We start from the raw sequence: 17,743 nt of genomic DNA on the forward strand, positions 1-17,743 counted from the left end.
AAAGTCAATCAACCAACCATAACTAATTAATTAGTTAATCTGTCCTTTATGGGCTCAAGACTGCCAAGAGCTGGAAAATTAAACCTTATGAATCAGTCAATCAATTAGTCAATCAGTATTCTCTCTGCAGGCTCAAAGCTGCCGGTAAATAACAGGATAAGCAAACTTTGCCAAGCAATCAGTTCGTCATTCAAATATCCCCCTGCAGGCTCGAAGCCGCCAAGAACCAGGCTGCAAGGGCTTCAGCAGCGCTGCTGTCCATTCTTGACCGCCACCACCAGGGCACACTGGCTGAGCTGCAGCACTGGCTGTCCACGGCCAATGACAAACTGGCCTGGTGCAGCGGGGGTACCGAAGGGGTCACACATGGCGACCGCTTTGGGCTCGAGGCTCGGCTGGTTACACTTCAGGTGAGGCTTCAGCTGTAAGGTATCCCGTTGAAAAAAATTTTTTTTGGAGAAGTTGGTGTACTCTTATAATTTTTTTTTTTGAGATGCAAGAGAATACAATTAAAAGAGGAAAAGACACTGAACAAAGCTCTATTGTCAATTCAGTTGTTAGCAGCACTCTGTTCTCTGTTTTGTCTCCTGATTATATCTTCTTGCTCTTCAAAATAAGTAGGAAGGTTTCCTCTATTCGAGAAATGTCCATATGCTTGTCACCTCGTGTCCCCCTGCACAGTGCAACCATGGAACCCCTTATTTACGTGCCCTTGTCGACATGTATCATGTGGATGTCCTTTAGTTCTTTACTGCATTTACCTTGGGAGTGTCAAAGTGATAAAAAAAAATGAGTGTAGCAGTTCATAAAAACCCTGCAGCATTTTTTCTCATAGTATCGACATAGTCGACTAATGTTGGCCAGCGTTGGTTATCAAGGTAACTGTATGCAACTAGATCTTGATGTAATCAGATTAATTCCAGTGCTTTTATCTTGCAGTTATTGCTAGACCACCACTGAATTTTTTTTCTTTTTGTTCTTCTATGCTTTTGTTGTTCCAATACTAGACAATATATGAAGTCGTTCTTGTGCCTCAATTTAGGTGCAATGTTCAGAACATCAAATAGTGAGAATTAATCTGGAGCCCCCAATCGCTATGCCTTCTATAGCCTGTAGGTCATTACATGACGTTAAACCAGATGAATGAACTGAGTATGATTTTGTTCTAGCAGCATCTCATACCCATGTCACACAGGCACTTCCAACTGTGACCAGGTCCGATCGAGATCAAGACAATGGTAACCAACGCATCGCAATCTGGCTCCCATATCACGATTTGAATGGCGTGTGTCCCATTCTCTGTACGAATTAGTTCAAACCGTGCAGCAGTGGCTATTGTTGATTTGAACCAAAAAATCTGATCGCAGTCATAAATGTCCCTCCCCATTGGTGTGGCATGCCGCTCCTCGCTAATGTATCTGACTCGCACGTGGTCGATGGCACCGGCCACACGTCTCGTGCAGGAACTGGAGTCCACTCTGGAGCAGGGAGAGAAGCGGCGCGAGCAGTACTGCAACTCTGTCAACCTCCTGAGCCAGGCGTGCACGCCGGAGCGCGTGCCCTCGCTGCAGGAGGAGTGCAGCCGCATCTGCAACGAGTGGACCACATTCACGTCCACTCTGACCCAGACAAGGGAGGCCCTCAAGCGAAGCCTCGACCAGTGGCAGCACTTCGAGACGCTGTTCGAGAGCCTCTCGGACTGGCTGCGGGACGCCGAGGCCAGAGCCAAGAGCGAGGCGGCCAGTCAAGTCGACCTGCCCCTGCTCAAGGACCAAATTTCTATCCTCAAGGTGAGATTGCGTTAGCGATGAAAGGTAACGATGACAGGGAATTTGCCACTGTGCTCAAAGCAAAAAAGTAGGTGATTGCTGTGTACTAAGGGTACTCGTATATGGGGCTGAACTTTTGAGGATAACCAAAAAGCTAGAGAAAAAGTTAAGGACCATGCAGGGGCAGTAAAATGGAAAAGGGTAGGTGTAACATTAACCCTTGGTGGTTCAAAACATTTGCCTGCTTTCCGGCTGTTCTGGTCTAGAAATATTTCACTAGTTTTTAGCACTATGAAATACAAACAGCAGCTGTGCAAGAAAAGCATAATCAGTGTGTAATTTTGCAGGTGATATAGCACCAAAGTCAGCTATATTAGGGCAGCGTGTGTGGGGTCTCGGCGAGGCGAACGCGCGCACCGCCACGCCACGCTCTCGGAGTGCATGGACACAGTGGACACGATCGGTACCAAGCACACCACATACATACATTTATTAACCAATTTAGACGACGATATCGTCCGCCGAATGATACAACAATTTCAATTAACACTAAACCATACAAACAACGTAATGCCAAGACACACTAAACACACAATAAGATGATAAACACACACTAACACACCCAACACACTAGCACATACCCAAGGCGGCGTCGCCAACACCTGACTTTACACGTGGGACCCCGGCGCGAAGCCCGCGGTGCCGAGCACCGGGGACCCGCGCTACAGACAACCGTTCGCGGCAGCCGCCACGCGCAGAAGAGGCTCGCTCAACGCTCGCCCACCACCAAAGCCCGCCTTCCGCCAGGGGCCACCACCGGCGCTACCACTCTACCAACAGTCGTACTCAAAGCGAACACAACGCCATCTATCGCCCGGTGGTGGTCACCACCGAAATAACGCCCTGGGGCGAGACACGTGCGCCACGCGGCGCAGACAACTTTACAGGGGGGGTGTCAGCACCCCCACACGTGCTATGCTCGACAGCAGACTGCTACGGCCATGTTGCATTGCCCATTAATGAACTGCTAAAAGTTACGAGAATATTATTATGAAACTTGAGGTTTAACAGCACGAAAAAACACATGGTGGACAGGAAAAGGACGTGAAAAGCGCAAGTTAGAAATAATTTCCCGTGCATCTTGTCCTGTCCTTTTCCTGTCCGTCGAGTGTTTTTTCACGCTGTGAGACCTTAAGTATGCTAAACCAACTATCATCGTGAAATGGTAGCATATATTTTAGTTGACGTTAAGTGAAAGGAATGTTCTTGGTTTGGCCCCATGACGCTTAGGACAGACAAGAGCAACATAATAGATACTAAGGGATGGAAAACATAGCTGAGGATGGCAGTGAGAAGTTCGCAGGGATAAAATGGAACCAGCTCGTACAGGATAGGGTAAATTGAAGATTAGCGGGAGAGGCCGTCATCTTGCAGTGGACATAAAATAAGCTGATGATGATGATGACTACGTTAGCTCTTTCTATTTGGCTGTCAAGTAACAGCATCGCGAGACTTTATGTGTGACAAATGATGTCAGGGGCAAAACAGCCTCACACTGAACTGATGACGACTATACTCATTTTGTCGGGCCTAGTTCGATTTTTGACAATAGACAGCCATTTTTATGCCGTTTCGGTCTCTCTCCTTTCTCTATATTACGGCCTCTGGCACCCATATGTGGAACATGTCTTCTTCGCTGCCGCATGGTAATGAAAGCGTGCATAAACTAAAATTTTTTGTCAGCTCTTCATCAGACGACAGCCCTCTGGAGTTTTGTATCGATGCAGAAAGTTTCCTGGCATTGAGAACTAATTGAAGATAATTTTTTACTTTACTACTAATGAAAGCATGCTAGGCCCAGCCACTCGCGCATACTGACATCAAGACGTCACTTGCAGTCTCTGCTTGAAGAAGTGCACGGCCAGAAGCCCAGCATGCAGGAGCTGGAGTCAACCGTGACCAGCGTCACGGCCCACGTGCCAGACACCCAAGTGCCCAACCAGGTGTCTCAGTTGGCTGCCCGGCTAATGCACTTGGAAGCCACCCTGCAGGTGAGCAGAATGGTCACTATGAATCCCGAATTATTCAGCGATTTCATACCACGTACTGTATGACCAGAGGGGGGACTTGAAGGCTGCAGATGGGTGGGATGCTGGTGACATCATGATGACGTCCTACAAGTGGGATATATCACCTTGTTATGACTCCGGACGTTATTAAAAAGAAGCTGGTATCTTATCGAACATGCAATTCAGTGACACTGTGACAGTGATTTCCATGCGTAGTATGGTCTCCCTGTTTTGTGTGTATCAGTATGTGAAATCATCCAAAGTGATGCACGGATGGGCACTCGTGCCTTTTGTTTCTCCTGTTTTGTGTCCCACTTCTTGTATGTTATTTCTGGTACTACTTGAATTTCGTCCTCGTTACAGCAGCGTATTACTGCCGTAAGAAAGTTTGCTTATCAATTCCCTGTTAACGAATTTTTCATTCAACTAAGGGATGCAACATCTTTACCCACCACCTTATTAGCAAGTCCTGCTTCATGGCAATTGTTCTTCGTTTTTTTCTCAGTAGTGCAGCTGGTTGCAGTGTCAACTTTAGGGAAAAACGAGTTGTTTCCGAATTTGACATTAGCCATTGTGCCCTCCTTTTTTTCTTATTTTGCTGTCAGTGGCATTATAGTTTAGTAATATGGTAATTAATGAGGCATGAATATATGGTAACCTGCGTGGATGTCTCAGATATTGCAGGAGAGTTCCTGTGCAAAAAAAAAACTGTCTCTGTGATGATATTGTCAATTAGCAAGGCTGTGTGGGAGTTGCTATCACACCCTGTAACATTGTTTCCGCACAATGACTCCCAAGTGTCCGACTGCTTAGCCGAAATTAGCTTGAATGCCACCACAAGAGGTGGCACTGTGTTGACGTTGTGGCACCGGCAGTGCCGCCTGGTGGGAGCACGGTTACGGGGCGCATTGGGAAGAGCACTTTATTTTTTTTGGGGGGGGGGGGGGGGGGCGTTGTGTGACTGTGAAGAGACGTTTTCGTGGAAACTCCGCAGGGATACTGCAACTTGTTCCCACGAGCTCCTGCGTGAGTTGCGGGCCGGTGACGCTGCATTCGTGGAGCATTATGTTTGTTACGCTCTCTGTGTGTTCTTATCGGCATTATATTAGAGTACATGTCGTGTTACCGGTTATGTGTCAGATTGGACTAGTAGGCTCGCCGTTTTTGTAAGAGCTCTTAATAAATCTCAATGTGTTCGTTTGCTTGACGTAACTGTGTCTGTGTGTTCCGAGAGCAGCTCTTTCGATCCCACAAGGCTTGCACACAATGTTTGCTGATCTTTGGTTTCATGGCGTTTGTTTGATGCAGGGGGCACTTGCTCAGCTCGAGCAGTTGGAGCAGACGCAAAAGGCCTTTGAGCAGGCCAAGCAAGACCTACGTGATTGGCTGTCTCAAATGGAAGCCAGCCTGGATGGCTGCAAGAACGTACCCGGCGACCAAAAGGCACTGGAGGCCCACCTGAAGAGACTCCAGGTCTGCACTCTATTAATGCATCGATACTAGGAGCATCCGAGTGTGAAAAGCTGCATGTGTGTGATTGCTGTGACGCTGACCCGATATAGGGGTATAGATAGATGTAAAGGCGTAAGTGAGGGTAAATGATGTAGATTGAAGCGATGCAAACATTTTGACTGGAAGAAAAGTACAAGCTGGGCGTAGGCTAAGCAATTATTGAATTGCTTGCATCTGGTTAGTGCTGATTACATTTGCTGGCTTACAGTAGACAGTAGCTGTAGTGCCCCGAGTGGCAACCTTTCGCCTTTACCTGCCAGTTTGTACGTCACCGTGATGAAGCATCTTGACGAAAAACCGTCAACTAGTCATGAATGGTTTGTGATCTCTCTACAGCAATTGCAGAAGCAGAAGGGAGCTGGACAGGCACTGCTCAATGCGGTGGTGGACAATGGCGAGTCCATGTACCTCTCACTGAGCGTGGAGAGCAGAGACCAGGTGCGCAAGGAGACCCGAGGTTTGCGAGACGCCTGGGACTCGGCCTGGGACATGCACACCGCCCTGGTGAAGGGACTGGAGTCCTCTCTCATGGCTTGGAGCGGCTTCCAGGACAGGTACGATAATACTCTCATATTTCTTCTGTCTGCAAATTAATGCACTTGAATTTGCACATACGAAAGCTCAAAAGGAATAGTGAAGTGTCTTGATACATCAGTAATTTTATATTTCAAATGTGCTTATATGAAAATTTTGTAAGTGCTTTTTTGGGTCTCCTATAGTCACTTGGGATTGTGAAAAGTGAGAATTCGCTAATACGCCCATGTCGAACCGGGAGGTCTTTCATGTTCTCATAGCCACGTGATGGTCCTTTTAAAGAATAATGAATGGAATGTGTACAGCTTTGCAACTAAATTGCTCTACTATTATTATGCTTTGCTACATTATGTTGTTGTTTGTGGTGAAGCTTATTGAAGCTAATTCATTATTGTAGACTGCAAAGAAAATCGTTTCCCTGCGAGCTGTCCATATGTTGAGACATGCAACCTGCATACTTTCTTCCTTCGTATCCAGCATTACCCTTCAAATTTGACACCCTAATGGCTGAAAAGATCACGAGCCAGTTAGAAGAAATGCACAGGGGTGCAGCGTTTGGTACGTCAGACGTGATGGTGGATGGAAGTTCAATGTAAAATACTGTGCCACATTCCTGCATGAGACATCAAAAGAGATGTTACAAATGCACGTTCAATATACAAAGGATATTCATGTTCAGCTTTAGGCCATTTAGTAAAAGGCAGAGTTCGTCCTACCTTGAGATAATACTGTCTTGAATGCAGGTTTCACATTACACGATGTTGCATCGCGTTTATACCAGGGGCACAGGAAAAATGCGTGAGGTTCATTCCCCCAGAGTGGTTCATGCTTGTTGTTTCTTGCTTCATTTAATACAGCTGTGGCCGAGTTGCTTCGTGGCTCGCGGACATGAACACTCTGATTGGAAGTGACGTGGAACTCAAGCCAAACTTGTCTGAGAAACAGTTGCAACTCCAGAACATCAGGGTGAGCATGCTTGTGATTCAGTTTGTTCGTGATATCTGAACACATGAGTATTAGGTCTTATGTATTTATAATATGTAATCCATCATGCTCATGTTATTTCATGTGACTTCATGTACTCATATTATTACATATATGATGTTTTGATTACATATGGGTGTATGATGGATTTGACAGAGATGCAGTCACGTGCTGACAATCATATGACCACAACTCTGTCAAACCTGTCATGTGCTTATACATAGTCACAGCATCATATGTACACTCTAACCTCAATATAACAAAATTGCATCTTACACAAAAATAAGTTTGTTATATCTGGAAATTCATTATAAAGGTATATTTCTAATGCTATATCTATCGCAAGACTATTTTTAATTTACAGTAGACTCCTATTAAACGAAACTTTCTTAAATGAAATTGCTGCTTAAATGGAACAGCTGCCCATAATATGTTTGGTTTCGTACTTGAATATTATACCCCTGTTTATCTCTCAATAAACGAAACATCCCTTGAAGGAAACACATTTTCCTGGTCCCTCCTTTAGGTTTCATTTAAAAGAAGTCTAATGTACTTCATTATAACCGATATTTCATTATATCCGGGTTCGTAACATCGAGGTTTCAGTGTATTCATATGATTTCATATGATTATGTACCTATATAATTATAGTACGTAACGCTTAGATTACATGTGAGGACATGATTGACTCAACTGAGATGCAGTAACATGCTGACACTAAAGATACCACATGTTCATGTGCTTCTATCCTTCTTTTCTGTTCTTCACGGTGGCTCCATGTGACGTCCATGTTTCGCAGCGTGTAAACTCAACAGGTTGATGGTTACAATGGTACTGAGTGTCGATAGTGACTAACAAAGGCGCTGCTTCGTTACTTTGTTACTTTGCTTGCAGGCACTGTCTCAGGATGTCATGTCGCATCAAGCGGTGGTCTCCAAGCTGCAGACCAAGAGCCAGGAGCTGAAAGAGACGTCGATGGCAGGACAGGTCGATGGCTTGGTGTCCGACTACGAAGCACTCTGCACTCGGACAAAGGTACGTAACGCTAAGGATGACTTTGCGTATTACGAGAGGCACGTATCCCAGCCCAATTACTACCTTGAGAGAATGAGAGAAATGATATCTGCCAATCTGTATTGTATTAAAATGCGGATATCGCAAGTAGTAGTAGTGCAGATGTTGAAAACCTCGTAAAAGTGGCTGCTTGTGGACAACTGTCATTAAAGGAAGGAAGAGCTACGCCACCACAAGTTCTCCAGAACGCTGCAGTTTACAAGCCTAAAACGAGCTTGCTTATTTTTTGTTTTATTTGTAGGCAAACATCGTTCAATGCGAAAAACGCGTGAGTGAACACGAAGCCTACCAACACAGCCTGGAACGTTTCCTAGACTGGGTCAGCACGCTTAAGGCCACTGTTGATGGCCCCGAAGAACAGGGCGACATGGAAGCTGTCAAGGCCAAGATGGCTGCATATGCGGTAAGTCATGATTGCACTAAATCTCAGCATACTTTGAGTTGAGCAAGAAGGCAATATGTCCAAAACAACTCACGGTTCAAGCTTAACACGTCCAAAACAACTTCCAAATCTCTGTGTTGCTGAGATAGGTCACGGTTCAAGCTTTAATAGAATTACAGTGAATGACCACTTTTCCAGATGGACAACCCTGTAGAGTCTGTGCAAAAAGACAACTCAAATTTAGAATGCATAGACCCATGGTTGTTTGAATTTTTGTGCTTCCTTCTAAGATTTCTCGTTTGAAATATCAGTTATCTAAGTCACTTCTGTCACCATGTTGATTGTCGGGAGGCCTGAAACCGGCACTCCAGAGTGCCTACCTGCATGCAGCCATAGCGGTTTTAAAAGTCGGCTTTGCTGCATTTCAAATGTGTTGGATGATAGACGACCACGTATACCTGACGTATTGCAGTGAACCATACTAAAAATGAAAAGGAGCCACTGTGATGAATAGGCTTGTTCGAATATTCGAACACTTCCGAACAAATATTAATGTATTCGAATTCTCTTCGATTCAAGTTTAAATTTTTGGAAATTTTGAAATATTCGAAATGGGCTGATAGGTGTACATAAATCCGCATGTGACCTTTTTTTGCAAAGGTGGCTTCACTGCACTGACTGGAGGGGTGTTATACTGCAAGTACATCTTTCTATGGAAAACCCGCACTTCTGCAAAGCCCCATATAATGCCCTTACAATGATTCTTCAATTTTTAAGTTTAAAGGCTTGGTATGCTGGCTTATGGGCTCTAAATATAGCAAATTTTAAAATGTAGCATAATTCATGGGTGATCACTTGCACCGTACTGAGAGTCAAATCCTGCTACTATTCAAAGTTGCTTCCACTTCTTTTGAACCAAAAAGCATGACATTTGCACATGCCTTACTTCAATTAAAAAAAATATTGTGCAGGATATTTGGGTCATGACAGGTATGCTCATTTTTTCATTATAATATGTGATATATACTATTCAAATTTGATTCTAAATTATTCGGACCATATCAATATTCACATGAAATTAGCTTCGAACCTAAAATTTACACACATACATATTCACACACATTTACACACATACACGTACATATTCTCACAAGCCCAGTCAAGAGACCTAGCATTTGTTTCTTGATTATGTGAAGTTGTACACACTGCTTACTGTCACAATAGAAGCACTGAAATTTATAATAAATGTATTTGTAGGCCATCATAGTTACTTGAGATGTGGCTGTAGTGATTGGAGTATTTCAGGGCAGTAAAAGTCATGCATTAGTTCTGTTGAATGGTCTACTAAATTGGCAGTCAATTCGTATGTGGTGGTTTTCAAACAACAATAAATATTTGTCTCTATACCACATCGTGGATCAAATCCATGAGTTATGCATCGCAGTTTTCGTGGCCACTAACCTATTTTCATTATGCCACTTACCGTTAAAGTAATGCTGCCTATATTTTTGAATCAGGCTTCAGCTGAACCGGAGTTGTAGGATTAACTTTAATGTTGCGCTGCAAAGCACAAGGACAGGTGTTTAATTTCTAGCTATGCAGGGCTCATTTCTATTTCGGTGAAATGCGAGAACATATCTGTGCTTAGATTTAGAAGCCACTTTAATAAACAAAGATCGTCAAGATTAATTCCGAGTCCCCCACTACAGCACGTCTCATAATCATATTGCTGTTCTGGCATGCAAAGGTGCAGAAATTGTTGAAAAAGAGACTGGTGGCAAGACTAGTTGGCATGACGCAATTCACACAGTAGCGTAAAGAACCTCACAAATAGTGAAATAAGCAGACAACAGGACACAGAACTGTGTTTCATTGCATGTGATCACTTTTACATGTATACTGTAGGCTCTGGTTAACAAAATATGTACGAACTAGAAAGATGTGTTCGATTTGACAGGAGTTCCATTTACTTAGAGATGAATTGGGATGCAGAATTCAGGTATAAAGCCAACCATGCTAGAGACTGTTATTCAATTTACGATGCGATTCTGTTTTAAGGAAATTTGGTTTGCTGAGGGTCTAGTGTACTTTATAATTATTTCATTAGTGTAATGTTAATGGCGTGGCTTGCCCGTTGACGCACCTGCTCGCAGCTGGTGTTGGAGAGCGAGCCAGAGGCCTGCGCCAAGCTGGAGCACCTACGGGACGCCCTGGAGTCGCGCGTGCTTCCGGGCACCTGCCCGTCAGGACACGAGGCGCTGCAGGAGCAGTACGCAGCTGCGCGAGCCCAGTGGGAGGCCCTGCTGGACGCCTGCGAGGAGGGCCACTCGCACGCCAAGGAGACGCTGGACCGCTGGGACGAGGCCACCAAGACGCTGGACGAGCTGGAGCAGTGGCTGGCGTCACAGCGGGCCCGCTGCCAGGACATTCCGCTGCAGGCCACCGCGGAGGCCAAGCGGCAGCAGCTGGAGACGTTAAAGGTGAGCTGTGCATCTCCTCTGACTTGAGACAAATAGAGAGAGAAAGGCAAAACGAGAGGCTGTCAGGCAACTTGGCATGAAAGATTGTGTGAATTAACACGAAACATGAAGTTAACATACAAGTTAACACAGATGAAAGATGCAAGCCAGCATGAAAGCTGGTGGAAATGCAGATGTAAGAGCCATTGGGAAAGCATTTGATGTGTAAGCTAATGTAGATTATGATAGGAATTTATAAGGGTACAAATGCAAAAGTCGATGGAAAGAAGGTAATGCTGATGGAAAAGCCGCAATATGTCTGGTTGCATTGAGAAGTGTGATAAACGAACAAGACATGTTATTGTACTGAGAGGACGATAGATATTGCCAGATTACACTTTGATCAATTCATATCTCTTTTGCATTCTAGATTGGTTTTTGTTCCTGGCATGTCTAGATACACTCAAAGTGTATGATCATGATGTTCTGCTGCACTTCAAGGGACTAAAACGAATTTTTTTCTGCACTGTGCAGAAAGTGGAACAGGATGTTGTTGCCAAGGAAGGCGACTTCTCCGTGTTGTCCAAGAATGCCCAAGCTGCACCAACGGACACCATGCTGACACCTCAGCTGGACAAGCTGCGCAGCAAATACCATCTGCTCAGAAACACCATCAAGGTTCGTTTCAGATTGTTGCTGTTATGGCATTACTTAGTGTTTTTGCATTGTTCGTAATATCTGGCGTGTCGAGCACTTCTCTCTGTACCCCCTCTCCATTAGTTTGAACTTGACACATCCTCGGGTTTCACCTTTGACGTTATAGAAATTTTTTTTTCTTGTATATGTCAGTCAACATACTCATATGCCACTTTGCTTCAGTTAGCTCCGTAGCATTGAGAATGCCTTTCATGTTGCATTTAATTGGCTGGAGCAATTTCTATATTTTAAATGTTTTTGAACACTTTGAGCTCTTTGCAAATGTATTATGAACCATCATTCTAAGTTGGCTTCTTTCACCACCAGCCTGAGAGAAGGCGTTTCCAACAGCCTTTCAAGCTTATGGCAGAAGCTGATATTGAATTACAAATCAGTATTGATGGCTGATGTTGAGAAAATAGAGTGGTAAGTGGCTTACTTTTGCTCTGTGTAGGAATTTCGCTGCAGAAGAACTGACGTTTGGGCAAGTCGAAATTAATTATGCATCTTTCAAATGGGCAGCACAAAAAACAAGGACACAATAAGCAAAGCACAACACTTAGGCTGTGTGTGGTGCAGTGTACTTCTTCAGGTGTTTGTGCTACCCATTTCAAAGAAATTTCCCTCGTGACATGCTTCTATATTGAAACTGCTCGACAACATCATAACTCCAACTTTTGATTCACTTGTTTATGTGTTATAATTTCTATGACGTTAGTCTTTGATTTTGCGTCATTCGCCCAAATGAGACATTTCTGTGTTCGGACGCATCTTCAGGAGGCCGTGGCCAAGTGGGAGAAATTGGCCAAGCAACACGAGGCCTTTGACAAACTTCTGGCCGAGCTCGAGGAGTGGCTCAAGCAACCCGAGAAAGAGCTCGACGAGATCGTTGATGCCAAGGCTGACTTGGCCTCAACGCAAGATCAGAAGAACAAGCTTGAGGTGGGTGCCCAATCCAATCCTAAGGATTGGCGCATTTCTCGTCTCAACTATTGACTCTTACCTACTCACCAAGGCTGCTCAGTGACTCACAATTAACCAATCACTGCTCACCATAGCTTCTCAATGGCTTACAATGGCTCTTTTTTTTTTACTACGGAAGAGCTAATTTTCCGGACATTGTCGGAAAACAGTAAAACCAATCAATCACTTCATTGGTGAAAGAATCAATCAGTCAGTCTATCGATTAGTCACTCATCACTGCATTTCATCTTGTTGCCAGAGTGTTGCCGTGAGACATTAAGCTTGATCTATCGATCCTTCATTCAGTGAATTAGTTAATAAATTCTTTTACTTGTCTCTCACTCACTAATCAAAAATTGAATTAAGTAAATTAACTTCTTGAAGATACTGTTGCATACAGCAAAATGGGAGTATGCGGGCTTTGTAACAACCTGTTTTTCAACGTGTTCACTGCAGCATCACTTTTATGTCCCATTGCTTCTAAAGTGAGAGGACGTCCTGTACGAACATCCTAGTTGCTGATTCCATGTAAACGTTTCTTGCAACAGAACTTGAGCGATCGCCTGGCTCAGCGGAGCAGCAGCATGGACGAGCTCGTGGAGTCCGGTGAACGCCTGTACTCTCACACTGCACCAGACGGCAGGGAGACCATCCGGCAGCAGCTCAGGTAAAAAAGTCTGCGTGTCGTCTTACTTTGCGTGGATGCTTTTCGACGATATTAATGGTCATCTCCCGTTGATTCAAACTCGAAGGGACCTCTGAATTTTGTTTTGAATTATCAAGAAGTTTGAATTATCAGAAGTTCTCAGATAGATGACTCTGGGAATGGTGACACATTGATTTTATCACATTAAAATTTTTTAATTGTTTTTAAACCCCTAATTGCACCCAATGAACAGAAAGCAGTGGTGTAAGGCTCACGAGTTTATTCATTACTGATTAGACCTTTTAAAAAATTTGTGAATTACCAACTGCTTCTTTGCTATGTGTGCCTTCAGCACAAAGCTCTCTATACCAGTTGAGAAGCATCACGGTTTACCATGTGTGTGCTTCATTTATAACATTTGTTTACACTCATGCCTCATTATAAAAAACTCACATTGCCACAAAAGTGCTTCCTTATATCTGAAAATTTCTTATAGATGATTATTTGTTACACTGTATCAGCGGCAAAGCTATTGGTCACTTACTTTGTTATAACCGATAATTCGTTATATCCAAAGTTTTTATATCAAGGTTTTAGTGTACTAGCAAAGCCTGTTTCCTTGAAAGCCTGAGGTGCTTATTTTTCATTTTAGACTGTTAGGATTATATAAGCAGACAAATTTTTAAATAGCAGTAGGAAAGCAGCAGATATTTTTCGGTATAAAACCGCAAAAAAATATGAATGAAATGAATATTGGAGTTTGAATTAAGAGGTTTTTAAATGCATTGAAAGAATAGAGGGTCAACCGAGAAATTGAATTTTGTTAGAATTGAACAAAAGTATGAATTATCAGAGTTTGAATCATCGCAAGTCTATAGTACCATGCTGCACCAACTATAGCTAGGCATTTTTACACCTGCAATGCATGCTGCAATGTCATTTTTTGTTGGAAGTCCTTCGAAATCGCTTCAGTTGTGATAACTTCAGTACCACGCAGCACTGAACATATTGTAGCCATCGTGCAAGTGCACGGTGTGGCCAAGTAATTACATTATCACTTTCTTGTTTTTACCAAGCCTTTTATTCTTTCATTAGGTGCTTATTATGCATACAGTTGAACATCTAACAGGTAGTGCTATAATGGATCATCATATACGAAATAAATAAAAGCTGTCTCACCCTTATTACAGCCTAGCAAATATGAATATAGGATGTGATGAATATGAGATATCGCAAAACTATTTTTACGTGAGACATGACTTCATTATAACGGGGCTCAGCTTTCTTATGATGGAGCCCAGGCGTATTAAAATTGGTGCTTTATGTTACATTGAATTTTAGTTTAACCTGTGTATGTTATTTCAACCGAGGTGGGCACTGTCCCCTGCTTTGGCATGACTGGTTTGTGAATGAGCTTTCGGTAAAGCTGTTAAAGTTACGTTACTGTACAAAAGCTTATCAAGGGGGATTAGATGCAAGTTATGCGTGCTGCTCACATTAACACCCTCTGGCCATGTGTCGGTGGAGGGATCACTAGGAATTGTAGGATAAGGGATCGTTTTGATTCCTGAGCTACTTTTCGTGCTTCCGTAAATGTGCATGAATGAAGGAAGGGGAATTTGCTTCGAGGGGCTCGTTTCTTTATAAACAGAACCAAATAGATCCAGCAGGCAATTAGGCCTTGAAATGCATTGGGGATATTGACTGCCAGTTTTATCTGTCATGTAGTCATAACGACGTAAATTGAAGTGAAGTGGATGAAAAAGCACCCCTTTTGTCAGTGGGATCCAACCCCACAACCCATCCACTACGTTGGGTATTTCTGTAAAGGTAATTCCTGGGAGCATTAGCCAGTGCCACTTATAGCCAGGACAGCGAGTGTTGAACACTCTTTCTGACAAAGGTCATCCATAGCATGTGACCTTTGCACAATAAGGGAGCTCACCAATAAACCCTCGCATCAAATCTTCCATGATGAGTTTTTTACTTTAAATGAATGAAAGAAGAGGGATTTTGTTGAGGGGCTCGTTTCTCTGTTGGACAAAGTAGGCGTAGATTTTTTTGTGTGTGTGTCTGTGACACCTGACGAGTGGTGCGGCCGGTTGCAGACACGTCAAAGGTCGCTGGCAGACCCTGGTGGAGCGTTCGAGCGAAGCCTTGGCCGAGCTGGACCAGCGGCTTCAGCAGTTGTCGGGCCTGTCCCAAAGTCAGGACCAGCTGCGCCAGTGGATTGAGGACGTCAAGACAGCCCTGGACAGCTGCAGCCAGCCCCGGGCCACGCTCCAGGAGAAGAAGGCTCAGCTGCAGACCCACAAGGTGCGGAGCCGGCATTCGTTTGTTTGTTTGTTTCAGGAAGAACAGCATAGATGCCCTGTTGAACTAGCATTGCGGTAACAGAATGTCTTGAAGCTATGCTCTCTGGCGTTCCCTGATGCTTCTATTTCTCCACATGGCTGTCCTGTCGTCTGTTGACTTTTGTACATGGTGCATGTGTGGCAACCTTTGAGAAACCTACCTGTTTTTTGTATACATAATGATGATAGTCATGCAGATTGGGACACAAGACAAGAGATGAAGGCAGCATAGACGTGTTAAACATGGTACATTGACAGACTAATTGGTTCTTGTTCACTGTAGCTTTTAGCACAAGAAAACAACACAGTGTAGTATCCTGCTGTCTTTCTTCTTTCGTTTTCTTGTGCTTGAAGTTACTGTGGACAGAGGCGTTTGTGTTGTACTGATCTCTTGTGCCTGTGTCTGCACATCTACTTTCTTTTATTGTAAATCCACACCAACTAGCTGAACTTTTCGTCGCTATGTCTGTATTTACTCAAATCTAGGCTGCCCTCGATTGCAGGCCGACGCCTGAAATTCGCGATGAAAGAAACACCATTTTTGCGAATGCCCCAGCAATTTTACTACATAAGCTCACACTCCGTAGCGTACATTCTTTTTGTGCACGCCGAACTTGTGCTGCACTTGCAGGTTTGAAGTTTTCTCCGCGTGCGAAACGATGCTGTAGTGGTACCACTTGAACGGTGTCATTGCTTTAAAAACACATGTGGCACAGGCTTTTCGCAAATCCAGCTTTCGAATCCCGCTTCCAGCTTTTGCTGTGACTGGGCTGCACGTTCCGTGCAGGCCTGGCGTTTTATTTTTTTTATGTGCGGTTCTTGAAGAGCCCAGGCATTTTTGTTTGGTTTTTCAGTGCATAAGGAGGCATACAGTATGGCTGACTCTTAAAGGGAGGGCCTAGCTTATCATAAAGCCATCCTAATTCGAACACATCTGCTTTCGTGAATGCAACAGTTTAAATCAGTTGATGCATTTCGATTCAAGTATGTAATGCATGGGAAAAAAATGGTGGAAGGGAGGGCTGACTATTGACATAAGATGTGCTGTGCGCTAATGCATTTTGTGTTCCTATCCTTTTTGTTTCTGGTCTTCTCGTACTCTACGTGACTGAAGCCATTTCTTCTTTATTGAGTGAAACTGACAATTTGTGCCTTGTAAACCAGTCATCATGCCTTCCCACTGTAATCCAGATTTATTTGGTAGCCATATACTGTGAGTGTTCCCTTTAAATCATGCTATACTGTACGTGCCAGAAGTTTCTTGTAGAACCCTGCCTTCTTAGTGTGAAATCCTGATGTTTCATGCGCCTCATGCAGGTGGTTCACCAGGACATCTTGTCTCACCAGCCAGCCATAGACAGCATGTGCGAGCGAGCTCAGAATCTCTCGGCCACTGCGGCTGGCAAGGACACACTCGGAGACCACGTTCAGAGCACCAAGGCTGCTTTCCAGGAGCTCTGTACAAGGTCACAGGTTAGTTGCCTCCTTTCTATCGTGTTATTTCTGCTTTAGAGCAGATAAATTAATAATCAACAGTGAATTAGGTGAAAGAGGAAAGATATTTCTCTCGTATTGATAAATTAACATTCTACAATACAGAAAATCACCACTCTTGCCACGAGAAAGTGCTCAAACAGCTAGATAGCATATGAAAATAAATAAGTATGAAAATGAATAAAACAGGTAGTAGCAGTGTTTCGAAGTTCCTTAACAATAAGTATTTTGACGATGTCCTTTAGGGCCTACATTATTCTTTACTGGTAAAAATGGATTAAATTGTCTTCTCCGTGAGCCTCGTGGGCTTAAGTTTCTAAAAGTTTATTAAGCCACCGAGTCAAGATACGATAAAAATACTGAAATCTGTGATGACAGGCTAACATTCAGAAGACGAAGTTGGATGAGAAGGCTTTTACGGGACTGTTTTTGGGATGCTGTTGTTGAAGAGCGTCGATCTGGCATGCAGGGTTTGACTGGCCAGCTGACCTCCGCTGTGGAAGATCACCAGAAGCTAGTGGACAAGGTGGTGGCCTTCCAGGACTGGATCCAGAGCTTCCAGGATCAGCTGCAGGAGCATAAGGACACCACGGGAGAAAAGAAGGCTATCCAGGGACGCCTCGAGCAGCTTACGGTAGGCACCAGTTCATTCGTCTAGGAAGGCAAACAGAAGGCGTTGTCAGTCAGAAGGGTATAGGATTGGGCTAGTTGGTATTCCGTGCTTCGCAGGATTGGAAGTAGGCACTTGTCTGTGTCCCTATTTTTGATATTTTTTTTCGTTCAAGTGTAATCTGTACTGTGCAAGGA

General features: G+C 43.9%; 1 protein-coding gene across 2 annotated transcripts in view; it reads left to right on the forward strand.

Annotated features, from left to right (window-relative positions):
• LOC119166998 (uncharacterized) overlaps positions 1-17,743 on the forward strand; it is a 398,724-nt gene that overhangs the window by 152,473 nt on the left and 228,508 nt on the right. For both annotated transcript variants that reach the window (XM_037418400.2, XM_075867251.1), the window contains 15 exons: positions 209-410; positions 1,464-1,790; positions 3,668-3,820; positions 5,147-5,311; positions 5,687-5,904; positions 6,742-6,850; positions 7,763-7,903; positions 8,184-8,345; positions 10,478-10,804; positions 11,318-11,461; positions 12,257-12,421; positions 12,991-13,109; positions 15,197-15,404; positions 16,760-16,915; positions 17,406-17,570. In XM_037418400.2, the coding sequence (XP_037274297.2) occupies positions 209-410; positions 1,464-1,790; positions 3,668-3,820; positions 5,147-5,311; positions 5,687-5,904; positions 6,742-6,850; positions 7,763-7,903; positions 8,184-8,345; positions 10,478-10,804; positions 11,318-11,461; positions 12,257-12,421; positions 12,991-13,109; positions 15,197-15,404; positions 16,760-16,915; positions 17,406-17,570 (2,761 nt within the window). The remainder of the gene's footprint in view (positions 1-208; positions 411-1,463; positions 1,791-3,667; positions 3,821-5,146; positions 5,312-5,686; positions 5,905-6,741; positions 6,851-7,762; positions 7,904-8,183; positions 8,346-10,477; positions 10,805-11,317; positions 11,462-12,256; positions 12,422-12,990; positions 13,110-15,196; positions 15,405-16,759; positions 16,916-17,405; positions 17,571-17,743) is intronic.

The sequence above is a fragment of the Rhipicephalus microplus genome, chromosome 6 (assembly GCF_043290135.1).
Source record: "Rhipicephalus microplus isolate Deutch F79 chromosome 6, USDA_Rmic, whole genome shotgun sequence".
Lineage (NCBI taxonomy): Eukaryota > Metazoa > Arthropoda > Arachnida > Ixodida > Ixodidae > Rhipicephalus > Rhipicephalus microplus.